Source organism: Pantherophis guttatus, chromosome 2 (genome assembly GCF_059756535.1).
Source record: "Pantherophis guttatus breed Tessera chromosome 2, ASM5975653v1, whole genome shotgun sequence".
In the NCBI taxonomy this organism is placed as follows: domain Eukaryota; kingdom Metazoa; phylum Chordata; class Lepidosauria; order Squamata; family Colubridae; genus Pantherophis; species Pantherophis guttatus.
In genome coordinates this window covers 66,875,793-66,889,266 of record NC_142064.1, presented here as the reverse complement: position 1 = coordinate 66,889,266, position 13,474 = coordinate 66,875,793, and the positions used below count along the sequence as shown (strand labels likewise).

Here is a 13,474-nt window from a genome sequence, read left to right as displayed (position 1 = left end):
AGACAAAATTGCTGAGGCAGAGGGAGATTTCTTTTTCTCCTTTTCCTCACCAAAAAAGGTAGGTGCATCTTATACTCTGGTGCGTCTTATACTCCAAAAAATACAGTACTTTCCTTTCATAGTCCTTTGACTCATAGAATTTAAATTACACTGCATCACATATACTTTGCGATATAGTTCATACTGTATGTGTGTATAAAACTTAAAATGGTAATATGATATACTCATAAGTTAATTTATTAATTGCAATCATGCCCCATAAGATTGACCTCTGGATGCTTTAAAAAGTGTAATAATAATAAGGCTACATTGTTAGTAAGATGCACTACATGTTATTATTACAATTTAATTCTCTGTGACTTCAGTAAAGAAATACGACGTCCCCCTATTAAAAGATTAGTTTATTTTAAGCTGTGAGAATCTTATGTAAATACCTTCATTTTAGTTTAATTTAATTAATTTCCTCTTAGACTGTCTTATACAACTAGCTTTCTCAGAATGCCTTAGGTGCAGAATAAACTGTTCTTGGATTATCCTGAATTTGTTATCTAAGCATGTAGAAGGCAGCATATTTTTACTGGTCTGCTTCACTGCTGTTATCAAAATTGGAAATAAAAAGTTTCTGAGCAACAATGCTTTGAAGAATGTTTGATAATTAATATTTATCTCTTATTTTAGGACCTGATGACACCATTTCAAGTGGGAGCCAAGGACATTTTTATAGTTTCATTTTTTGAAGGTTTGCAGCGTATAATCTTATTCACTGAAGATGAAAAGGTTTTCAAAATGACATATGAAAGTGAAAAAGTGGAATTAGCAGAACAAGAAATAATTGTATCATTGCAAGATGTTGGAATTTCTTTAGTAAATAACTATTTAAGGCAGGAAATAGCTTACATTGGAATCACAAGGTAACTAATATATTCAATTTACCATTTACATTTGAAAAAACTAAAAAAAATTAAAATTTAAAATCTTTCTTAATATTAGTACTGTTTACTATATAGTTAATTATATTTTATGTTGTAATTTAGATTCTTTAACTCTAGAAGAGAGCATAATGCATAGGAACTATTACTAGCCCAAATGTAACTAGAATCCTTTTGTACGTGTTGAAATGGTGGCCGGTTTTTATGTTCTATCTGAATAAACTATGCACAAACAATTTAACTTTGCCATCATATGCTGCTTTTAAAATTGTTAAAGGCCAGTAATAATGATTTATTAGCACAGTTACAAGCACCAGCTACATAAATTCCAAGTTTAAAGTTAATACTTGATAGAATATGTAATTTATATGCAATAAATAATTGAGGATTATGACAGTTGAATTGCTACTAGTGTCTTTTTAATAAGTACACCTCAGTTATAGAATAATTTATATTTCCAAAAAGTTTTAATGCAATTTTTTAAAAAATATGAAGTACTTTTGATAATGAAGATGTTTTTCAAGTTAGTAAATCTCAAAGATTTAATGAAGTTTTATTGCTTATCATAGTTTTACAATTTGATAATTTTTTAAAAAAATTTATTTGCAAGCTCTGATGTAATTTGGGAGACAAAACCCAAGAAAAAGTCAAGATGGAAGCCACTAAGTGTGAAGCAAACTGACAAGCTGGAGAAAGAGTTTATTGAATACTGTGATAACTCACCTACAGAAAATAAAGTAGTGGAACTTGATGATAATATTCCGGTAAATTGAAGTTTATGCTAATACCAGATTCTTTCAAGCATGTGCACACATTTTCCCCTTTCTCTCTCTAATGTTATGTCATACATGTCATTTGTTCCATAGCAGAGGCTTGGTAAGTTTCATTTAATAAAATTATGCAATATAACTATTTCTTGCTGCCTGGGAGAGACGATGAAATCCCTTTCTTCATCTGTTGTAGTTTTCCTTTGTGATCTCAGAACAATGTTCAGAACTTTCTGGAAGTAGTCAAAAGTTCATGGAGGGAAATGTTCCTGTAATTTTATGCAAATTGAAAGGGGCATAAACTTTTCTGTTCAGTATCCTCTAAAAAAATATTTTTGTTTTTCCCAAAGAGCATGAATTAGCCCTTATTTTCCTTAAGTAGTTTTTCATTGTTCTCCAAGTCGAGGGATGAATAGTTTTTGTTGTTACTTGGCTGTTTTTAATTACCTATCTTGGAATCCCCTAAGATAGTTTGGGTTATAAATATTTTGATCAATTACTACTTTATTTTAATTCATAGAAGCATTTAATTTAATTAATTTAATATGTTGCAGTTGAGCAACGTATTTTTGCTTCGTCCTGCGCTGGTGAAATTTGTGGAAATAGTCTATTTGTGTCAAGGCCTGAATGACAAGGCCCAGAAAAAAAATATAGAACAACTCTGAGAAAAACCATGATTATTTCAGGCCAAAGCCACAATGCCTCTTTGTTCCATCACTTCCCCGGATATGTTATCATGCCTTCCTCTATATTTCATTGTCAGCCAGTAACTTAAAATCATTTTAGGTGCTCTGGTCTGGACATGTTAATGATACGTGCATGAGATGATTTGAGGTAAGTCAGTTGGAAGCCATGATCTGCTTGGTCCTAATTGTTCCAGCAGGTCTGCTGTGGCATCACCTTTTTTCTATCTTATCCCTGGCCTTGGTGTCTGTTCTGCAGTGTGATTCAGCTGCAAGGGGGACAGGAAGCCTGGCTTGTACTGTATAACGATTGTTTTTTCAAACGGGTGGTTGATCTGCAGCCTAGAGTTATTGAAACTATATAATTAACCAAACTACCCCCAGTTTAACATGTGCAATTGAACGTGTAATTGAAACTACTGAGCTTTTGTAATTTTTATGAGTTATGGGAAATTTCCTGCCTGGTGGCCAATGTTTTCAGGACAGCTGGGTCCTAATTTCTTCTCCTTTAAATTGCTAGGGCAGTTTGCAACTGTCACTCTTGACTCTCCTGAGCAAAACTCCTTTGTCATATTCAGTTGTCTTAAGAACCTGATGAAGTGTCTAGACTAGCCCATCATGTAAGTGTTTAGAGGGCATTGGGGAGCATTATTTCCCAGTATACTCAGTTCCTGAGAGAAAAACTTTTTTTCTTTCTTTGTCCCAGTGCTGGTCCTTATTTAAGATTTATGCTTTTCAATTTGACCACATCATCATTTTTTTTTTGCACTGGTTCAAGCAGCAAAAAGTAATAATCTGTAGCATAACAGCCAAGGAGGCAATTCTCTGTTCCAGGTTTCTGAATATGATGTGTTTGTTTGAATGCATATAGTGCAGTACTTGGGGATGAAAACAGATGAACTTGTTGCTTAAGAAGGCAAAACTCTTCTAACATGACAGTAGACTTCTTATGTAAAACAACAGATTATTTGATTATTTTTGAATTTTCAGAAAATCTATTCCTATTTTCATAAATAGCATGGTTTCTTGTATTTCGTTTCCTTGATAGTCTTAAGATTCTATGACAATGTAGTGAAGAACTTCTCAACATATTTTTGGTCTCTTAAAGATATAGAATATACAGATACCTGCATTTTGACTGAATTTAAACCCTTTATGGAATCCATATCACTTGGGTTTCCAGGTATAGAGATTCTGATATCAAATAACATTGTTCTTCAGCCTGTCTTCAAATATGTGTGTGTGTGTTTGTAGTCCTAACCTCTTCAGTATTGTCACTTCTATCTTAACCTGCTTTCTTTTCCTTTAAATCAATATGGTAAATACCTCTACTTCTTATATTGCTGATGTTCTTTTGGCAAGATCATGTGGGAAGTAACACTGCTAAATTCAGTAACTAAATTTTAAATGAATGAGACAGGATTGTAGTCAGGATTGTTTTATGCTGCAGTCTCTAGATTTCTGCTTTCTTTCAGCATATACTGTTACTAGTAAAGATGAGATTCAATTGAATTGAATTGGAGTTATTTCTGAATAATCCTGGGGAAGATTTAGTTGTTAATTTTAAAACAAAGTGATTAGCATATTTGGATAAAGTTTAAAACATTGTCATTACAATTGCATACAGTTGAAAGGCTAAGTATATGAAATGTCACTTAGAAATATATGGAATTTAAAAATGCTTAGTTTGAGTTATGCTGTGACCTTTGATTTGAAAGGTTAATTTTAAAAATTAATTACAATTTGGATTTTGTCTTATAACAGGTCTGTTTGACTCCTACTGGTAATAACATGAAAATATTGCAGCCATTTGAATTTCCTGTGAGAAGAAGCTTTTTGCCAGCTTTAAAACTACAATACAGTACCTCTGAACATCAGTCTTCTTTCAGAGTACAAATCTATAGAATACAGGTATATCACATTACCCACAATTCATGATGAAAAACAGATAATAGAAAATCATCTATGTATAGTTTTAACACTATTTCCTCTTACTTGTTTTAAAAATATCAGCATTAGGCTATACTTAAAGAATGTATGAAAATTCAAATTTTAAAATGAACTTTTGTTGGACAGACAAACCAATAAGGCATGATTAGCTGCTGACTTCTGTAGATTAAGACTTCTGTTTGGGGAATTCTGCATTTCAAATTTGTAAACTAGGACATAACAATTTATGTTAAAGTGAAAACATTTCTAACCTGTAGTGTATTGTCCTGTAATTGCTCCTATCAGATACAAAATCAGATTCCTGGAGCCATATTTCCTTTTGTCTTCTATCCCATTAAACCTCCCAAGTCCGTCTCATTGGATTCAGGTTTGTTAACAGTTTAATAGATTATTATGCTTTTCTTGCATCTGTAATAACTTAAGGAAAAGTAAATTAAAATATACTAATAAAAAGCCCTTTACAATGCAAAAGAGTAAAGTAAGATAAATTAGATCTTGTTAATTCATTTATATATTTCTTCCTAAATTTGTTAGAAACTGAACATATATAACTTTTAAGTGAAAACATTACAGAAATACTTGCCCTTTTTCACTTGGATGAAGTGCTTTTCAATAAATAAGAGTAATCAAACATTTTTAGAGGAAAAATGATTACCTTTCCAAGTGTGGAAATAATCTGGAGAGAACATTTCTATCACTGAACAAACTGATTTGTTCAGACTGCTCTCACTTATCAAATGTACAGTGAGCCTGGAACTATTACAAATTACAAATCTTAATTTAAGATGGTTTAGCTAATGACATTGAAATCTTAAAATTATTAATCATTGATGTCACTAAACTATCGTAAGCATGCACCTGCTAGGATTTAGAATTTAAAATGTTTGTGAATGTGTACTTCTCATTTTAATAAATGGCTTCAATTGCTCTCATATGCTATATGCTCTCTGTGTGTGTATGTGTGTGTGTGTTGTAATTATTTGATTCCTTTATTCAACTCATTCATTGCATCCTTCGCAAATGATATCAAATGATATTTTATCATTGCAAATTGTATCAATTACATATATTACCTTTTGTATATTAAAATAAATTATATCCTCCATGAGAATATGTTTGGAATTTTTATAGAACCCAAGCCATTTACTGATGTCAGTATTGTTATGAGAACTGCAGGACATTCTCAGATATCACGCATAAAGTAAGTATTTATGCTTTTTCCAATCTTAACTTAAGGACGCAATTGTAACTTTCTCCATTTGAAATTATTGGAATTTATTTCTGACTGAATATGTATAGCATTGCACTGCAGTCTTTTACCATTGGAATGGGAAACTTTATTTAGTTAGAAATAAATTGTATTATAACTACTGATTTTTTTTCTTTTGAGTAGACATGATTACAGTAAAATCTAATATTAGAATTAATGTGTTTGCTGTTTTTTGTATTAATTTTATAAAGGTTTAACATAAATGCATAAAGTATTGTTATATGAATTGTTTGGTTACCTATTCACTGAGGCATTTTTTTTCATTCTTGAAGTTGAAACAGTTGCATAGCTAATAGTTACATATTTCTACTATTTAATGGTTTCAACTTTTTAATAGGTATTTTAAAGTTTTAATTCAAGAGATGGATCTCAGATTAGATCTTGGTTTCCTATATGCGCTGTCCGATTTCTTTACACTTGTTGATGAACTTCCCAAAGACCAAGAGGTATGAATTCCTATAGGATATTTTTTAAGTAATGCAACAACAAATCATTACATAATCCCAGTCTCTTTTTTTAATCGACTGTGTACTACATATGAACTGCTATGTAAAAATATATATCAGTATTGTTTATAAAGTTTTAAGACTTACTACCTGTTGTCAAATTTTTCACAGGTTGAACTTTTTAAAAAGGATATAGAATCTGCACAGGAAGAATTAAAGAATGCAGTATCAACTGACACATCACAAATCAGTTTATATGAATATTTTCATATCTCTCCAATCAAGGTAGCCATCAATGTAACATTTGCTTGTTTAAATAGAGTTAGCAATGAGTATTAAGTAAGAACAAATGCCTATCAGTATTTATAATCCTCATAAATCTATCAGGAGATTTCAATAAAAATTCTGCCATTTTAATAAGCTCCAGTACTCTTAGGGAAAAGCAGCAGGACTAGTTTTACTAAGAGCTACAGGTTCCAAATATGAAAACAAAAATATAACTGTCAACAGAATGATGCATCCTACCACAATAAATACTTAATTCAACAGATAACCAACAAAATTGAGTAGCATCAATAATTTTTCACATTAAAAATTACAAAAATATTTGGGGGAAAGCTACATCCAACATATAAAGAGTTGTTGAGTTTTATTGGAAAAGTATATTAGCTTTAGTTGCACAATCCCAAATAAAACAGAATAAAAGGATAAAATAAAAACAGACCTTGTTTAGTGATCCAATTGGGATCCCAAAGTGATCACTAAGTGAAATTGTGACTGTACTTACAATCTTACTTCAGCTTTGTTTTACAGACCTGTGAAGGCTGTAAATGTAAGGATTGGTTGCAAAGTTACTTTTTCATCATAGTTGTAACTGCAAACAGCCTTTAAATGAAGCAGTTGTTAAACAAGAACTACCTGTATTGCAGAACAATGCAGATGGTAGCAAAGTTTGATTTTCCAATTTTTTAAAAAAAATACTGTAAAAGCAGTTGATAGAACAAAATAGATGGTTGTCTGCAATATTGGCATGGATTGTACAAGGCAATATGGCTATAACTATTGACAAATGATCAATAATTCTTACGGAAACAACAAAATCTTTCAAGAATTAGAATATTATTCAAAGTTTTAAGAGTCTTCCAATTCATTTATTGATTTTTCCTTTCAGCTGCATTTAAGCTTTTCACTCAGTGCTGGTGGAGAAGACAGCAACAAGGATGAAAAACACAAGGAACTGATTCCTGTTCAGTCCTTAAACCTCTTGTTAAAGAGCATTGGGGCCACACTTACAGATGTGCAGGATGTTGTTCTTAAGTATGTAGACTACATTAATACAATGGTCTTAATTAGAATAGTAAACAAACTTTATTTTATTTTTCATTTATGTATGTGATTTGCCTATTTTAGGTTGGCTTTCTTTGAACTGAACTATCACTTCTGTACTACCCAACAATTGCAGTGGGCAGTTATCATGCATTATTCAAAGCAGGTTAGTATAAGCCAATGTGAATTAACCATATGAGCACTTTTTCCATGTAGCTGAAATGCTACATTGATTAGCTAGGCAGAAGCAAAAATGTATCTATCAAAGATCCAGTTGTCCTTGTTTTCTTTACTTTCCTTTTTAAATAAAATTTTTAAAAAAGAATTAGAAAAATGCAGGCATGACTTGACTTACCTCAATTGGGTCTGGAATTTTGGTTTTAGGTGTTGCAGCCATTAAGCAAGGTGTCCATATGACTACTTGCTCAAAGACTGCAACTCTGACCTTTTCTGTTGCAAATATTAAGCAATTGCCAGGTAATTGAGTGGACAGAACAAAGGAGCTGTCTGTCCAAACAGTAGAAGGGAATTCCTGCCCTGGTTTATAGAAATGAAGATGCAATCCTAAAGATCCAAGCTTTGTTTCTGCAGCCCACTACGAGCTTTCCCCTTCCATTCATATGTAGAAGAAAACTGCCATGCTAGCCAGAAAAATGAAGCTTGGATCTTTAGGGTCTCAAGTTTCCTTTCTCCTTCAGTGTGCCAAAGGGAACTGCTGTGATGTCCTGGAGAAGGGAAGTTAAGCTTCTTTTCTGCAGCCCTGGAGAGTGGTTTCTGTCCCCTCTACAGATGCTAGCAAATGCAATGTTTAGAAAGGGTAAAAAGCCTTTTTATCGTTACAGAACATTGTGTTTGTTAACTTTCTAGCCAGAAAACTAACAAACATAATGTTTCTGAAGAGAAGAAAAGCTGGGGAAAAAGCTCAGATCTTCAGATGCAGTCGTATTCTCCCAACATTCCCTTCTGTGTGTTTGTTTGAGTATGTGTGTCAGACCTACAGTGCTGGGGTGGAAAAAAGAAGCCTTCACCCCCAAGGTTTTAATTTCTCCACATCCCCAAACTCACACACCCCAGAGTCCCCGTGTTTCCAGAAGGGAAATTCCAAACAGGGTGCCAATTGGCTAAAATGTGATCATGTGATTATGGGGGTGGTGCAGCAATTGTAACTTCAAGGATAGAACATAAGTAGTTTTGTGTGAGTTTCTTATAACGTCAAACTGTAAATTAAGTGACTGGTTGTAAGTCAGGGACTAACTATAAAAATAATATAACAATAAGAAAAAAGTATATGCATTTCTGATGTGTTTATGTGTGTGTGTGTGTGTGAGAGAGAGAGAGAGAGAGAGAGACGGACATTTTACACAACAATCACTAAATCTTCTTAACTGATTTTGGAATACTAGAATTGTTGCTGGAAACGCTAACATTCAGTATGAGCTGAGAATGAAAAACAATGCATCTCAAAGAATATTCATTCCATGAAACCAAAGAAGAAGCTCTAGATTTAAGAAACCTGTGCATAATCAGAATGCAGGTTGGAAGCATAAGGTCTGCCTAGAACAGGAATTGGCAGCCTGTTTTAGAGCAAGGGTGACAAACTCAAGGTCTGTGGGCTGCATCCGGCCCATGGAATGCTTAGTTCTGGCTCGTGGGGCCACCCTTGAAACAGCGAAGAACCAGCCCACAGTGTGCATGTGACTGTCCCAAGCTCTTTTTTCGCTGGCAGAGGATTGCAGGAGGCCATCGCAGCCGAAAACGGAGCTCGGGAACCCGTTTTCACTGACAGAGAGCTCGGGCCATCACAGGCGCCCCTGACACAAGTGATATCAAGCTGGTCATTTAGATTTAGATTTAGATTTTATTGAACTTCTATACTGCCCTTCTCCCAAAGGACTCAGGGCGGTGTACAGCCATATTAAAACACATATAAACCACAAAATTTAAGAACTATTTAAAAACAAATATATAAAATTTGGCCACGAAATTAAAAACTAACCAACACCCAATTTAAAAATTCCTATTAGGCCAGCCCAGCTTGTTGGAATAAAAGAGTCTTCAGGGCGCGGTGAAAGGTACGCAGGTCGGGGATCATACGAACCTCTAGGGGCAGCTCATTCCAGAGGGCTGGTGCCCCCACAGAGAAGGCTCTACCCCTGGGTGTCGCCAGTCGACATTGTTTGGCCAACGGCACCCTGAGGAGCCCCTCTGTGGGAGCGTATTGGCCGGTGGGAGGCTATCGGCGGCAGAAGGTGATCTCGTATATACCCCGGTCCTAAGCCATGGAGCGCTTTAAAGGTGGTAACAACACCTTGAATTACACCCAGAAGACCACCGGGAGCCAGTGCAGCTCACGCAGGAGAGGTATTACATGGGTGCGCCATGTCGCCCCCATAATGACCCGCACAGCCGCATTCTGGACCAGTTGGAGCCTCTTGAGTGCTCTTCAAGGGGAGCCCCATGTAGAGAGCGTCATGCTTCCCTGGCTCCCCCTGGCTCCCCCGATGCGGCCCTCAATGAAATAGAGTTTGGCACCCCTGTTTTAGAACAAGCATCAGTCAGCCTCACAGCTTTATCTGTAACAGCCTCCTGTTTTTGACACAGCCAGGCTGCCAGGCAGAGGCTTATACAGGTTCACAATGACAAAACAAGCATTGTACTGCAAGTTCCACCTCTTTCATACACATATGCAAGGTCATGAACATGTACAAAAGAGTTATAGCCTATATCACAACAGTGCAAAGCTTATTTCGCAATTTCTTTCTCTCATACTATGGATGCCTCTGCTTCCAGGTTCAGGATTTTTCAAGCTCCAAATTCTATTGACTAAACAGCAGATTATTATACAAAATGAAGGCATGTTCATTAACAGGCCACTAGGGGGTAATAGAAGGCAACATTCCTCAAAATCCACCATGTGTCAATAAATAGCACATTTTTTTCCTTCTTATGATAAAATATCTGCTATTGGAATTTATTTGCCAATTTCATTTTGTTCCCAGCCAGTTCCCAGTTCTCAATTTGAGCCAGTTCCCAGTTCTCAAGCTAGTTTTAATACTAAATATTTTAAACATAGGGGCCACTATAAAATATACCTCAGGTGGGCTTTTTAATTCTGTTTCTGTTCATATTGAGAGGGGGAAAAAAGTTAGACTGATACAGATCTTTTGAGTTTTAGTGTGTGTTAAATGTGCATATATATATTGAAGTCTATTACAAAATCTGACTGCCAGATAATATGATCTTGTGTAGATTTTGTAATCAGAAAAAAATCCCATAAGAACCAACTTTGCCACCTCTGTTATTACATCTGCCTTCCAATACATCTTATTGTAGGAACACAAATCATACAGGATTAGATTCAGAATCAATTTATTCATTTACTACTTCGTTGCTTTAGTGAAGAATATTTCCTTTCAGAGAGGACTCCTGTGCTTCCAAACTTTTCCAAATGGAATTTTCTTCTGTCCAAATTTCTATTCAGATTCTTTCCATAGTAATTCTATAACAAGAATTTTGCTTTATTGTCAGGAAGGGATATGTCACTTTCACCAGAGTGACACAATCCGAAGGAAAAAATCATTTCATTATTTCAGAAGCAGAACTTGGTAGGTGACACCTTTGAAAACCTAGGTTGCCTTCTTTCCTTGACCTACAGCAACTTACATAAAAGCCAGGAAATTCCAGCCCTGACAGTCAAGGATTCCACAATCTTTTCTGCCTGTCCATCCATCCATCCATCCATCCATCCATCCTATTTCAACCATGACATCTCTCTGGAAAATCAGTTGCAAGATAAAACCCAAACTCGCCAAAATTGTACCAAACCTATACAGAATCTTCCTATATCTTGCCTCTAGTCTGCTTTTTCAAGTATGCATATAACAGTGATAAACTTTATCTGTACACATTGACAGAATATTTTTAAATTTTCAGAAACTGAAAAATTACAATTAAAATATCTATAAATATTTTAAACTTCTTCATTTGCTTTTGCCTTTTCAGGAAGTCTAATATTACCCATTCACAGCAATATAAAACCGTGAATGATACAGGTAGTCCTCAATTTATGGACTGGTTACTTAACCTTTTGAAATTATAATGGGCCTCTTCAGAACTACTTACCACCTGTTTTCAGAGTTATGATGACTGTACATAAGCATACACCCTGCAGTCATATGATTACATTTAGAAGCACTTGGCAGCCAGCTGATCTTTACAGCCATTTGCAGTATTCCACAGTTATGTGACTACAATTTGCATTGTTTTGCCTGCTTTCTGTCATTTACTTCTGGTTTTTGGCCCCCCAAAATGCCAAAAATGGATTTACATAACGATTATTTAATGACAGTTATTTAAAAAACCTGTCATAAGTTCAAATCTAGTCATGAATGCCTCAGTGTATATCCACAGTGACTTAACTGTAATTCCGGGCTCAATTACAATAATAAATTGAGGACTATCTGTAATGACAACAGTGCTGGGACAGAGGAAAGTAGACAGGAAGTATTTGACAGGAAAGAAAATTGCTTTTTTTACTGTATAATATCCATCTTCTGTGAGGGCTGCAAATTAGCCATTTCTGTTTCTCCACAATACCAATTTCCCTTCTACAAATGGAAATCCAGAGAGGCATTTTTAGTTTAGATTTCAAACATTTGTTGCATCAATATACTTACAAAAAAACATTTGTTGCATCAAATGTTTTACTTTTTTACAGAAAAAAGTAAATGTCAGTTGTTTCAAATTACTGTTAAAAACTTTTTTTTTCATAAAACCTGATTTTTATTTCAGGCTATTAAACAAATGTATGTTCTTGTTCTTGGTCTGGATGTTTTGGGCAATCCATTTGGATTCATAAGAGATTTGTCTGAAGGAGTCGAAGCATTTTTTTATGAACCTTATCAGGTATGTTTATTATCTATACAAGGATTTGCTATGTTTGTAAACGTTGGCTATGGAAAAGTTGTATTCACTTTATATAAAATTCTACAGAAATGTGGAATGATAGCAAGTTTTGAAATTCTTCAATCTCAGTAGAAGAGAACAAAGGTACTACTAACCTTTGCTTATCGGTTTCAGTAAGAATCAACTACTTAGCTTAGCCATAAATGGCTTTAGATGTCATTATCCAAGGCTTTACTTTTCCTATTTTACTTCCTACATTACTTATAGTGAGAATCAGATACACTTTATACTTTGCGTGCTTGCTTGTATTTACTTCATTTTTTTAATTGGAAAATTTATCGTTATAGTAAAATAGTAATTTTTTTCATATTTTTGTTCTTTTCTCAGGGGGCTATCCAGGGTCCAGAAGAATTTGTAGAAGGAATGGCACTAGGATTGAAAGCCTTAGTCGGTGGCGCTGTTGGTAAGTATTATTTTTAACATGGATTCAGAAATGCCATATATTCACAATATATATATTGTGCTTTTATTATATTTAAAATTTCTAATTTTAATAAAAAATATATTTTATGATACCGTAATAGGTGGACTAGCTGGTGCTGCTTCAAGAATAACTGGTGCTATGGCTAAAGGAGTAGCAGCAATAACTATGGATGAAGATTATCAGCAGAAACGACGGGAAGCAATGAATAAGCAACCTACTGGCCTGAAGGAGGGCTTTACTCGTGGAGGAAAAGGCTTAGTATCTGTAAGAAATATATATTTGAATGTTTAGAATGGCCTCAAGAGTAGTAGATTGTAAGAGCTGGGGCAGTTCATTCATATGTTACTGTCTCCTTTTATTACAATTTTTAAATTTCATTAATGATAAAGTTGATTGTGATTTAGGTTGACAATTTATATAGATGGAGGAAATAATTAAATTAACTACTTTTTATGATTCAATACTTTGACTAATATAAATTATTTAAATTTTAACATAGAAAATACTTAAAATATACATTCCATTTGGGGTGGAAAATGAAATATTTGTCTCTATTCACAGGGTTTTGTCAGTGGCATAACAGGAATAGTAACCAAGCCAATAAGAGGTAACTTACTGTTAATAAAATGAAAAAAAATCATTGTTTCATATTATAGTAGTTAATAATATATGACCTTTCTCTCATAGTATGAAAGAAAGTATTGCAAATTAACA

The 13,474-nt window shown here is 34.2% G+C and overlaps 1 protein-coding gene across 3 annotated transcripts in view; it reads left to right on the top strand.

The window, feature by feature from the left end:
• VPS13A (vacuolar protein sorting 13 homolog A) overlaps positions 1-13,474 on the top strand; it is a 116,863-nt gene that overhangs the window by 85,271 nt on the left and 18,118 nt on the right. For all 3 annotated transcript variants that reach the window (XM_034410198.3, XM_034410200.3, XM_034410199.3), the window contains exons 54-66: positions 679-911; positions 1,540-1,693; positions 4,144-4,290; positions 4,615-4,696; positions 5,461-5,530; positions 5,937-6,045; positions 6,217-6,330; positions 7,217-7,362; positions 7,456-7,537; positions 12,163-12,276; positions 12,664-12,739; positions 12,861-13,024; positions 13,322-13,367. In XM_034410198.3, the coding sequence (XP_034266089.1) occupies positions 679-911; positions 1,540-1,693; positions 4,144-4,290; positions 4,615-4,696; positions 5,461-5,530; positions 5,937-6,045; positions 6,217-6,330; positions 7,217-7,362; positions 7,456-7,537; positions 12,163-12,276; positions 12,664-12,739; positions 12,861-13,024; positions 13,322-13,367 (1,537 nt within the window). The remainder of the gene's footprint in view (positions 1-678; positions 912-1,539; positions 1,694-4,143; positions 4,291-4,614; positions 4,697-5,460; positions 5,531-5,936; positions 6,046-6,216; positions 6,331-7,216; positions 7,363-7,455; positions 7,538-12,162; positions 12,277-12,663; positions 12,740-12,860; positions 13,025-13,321; positions 13,368-13,474) is intronic.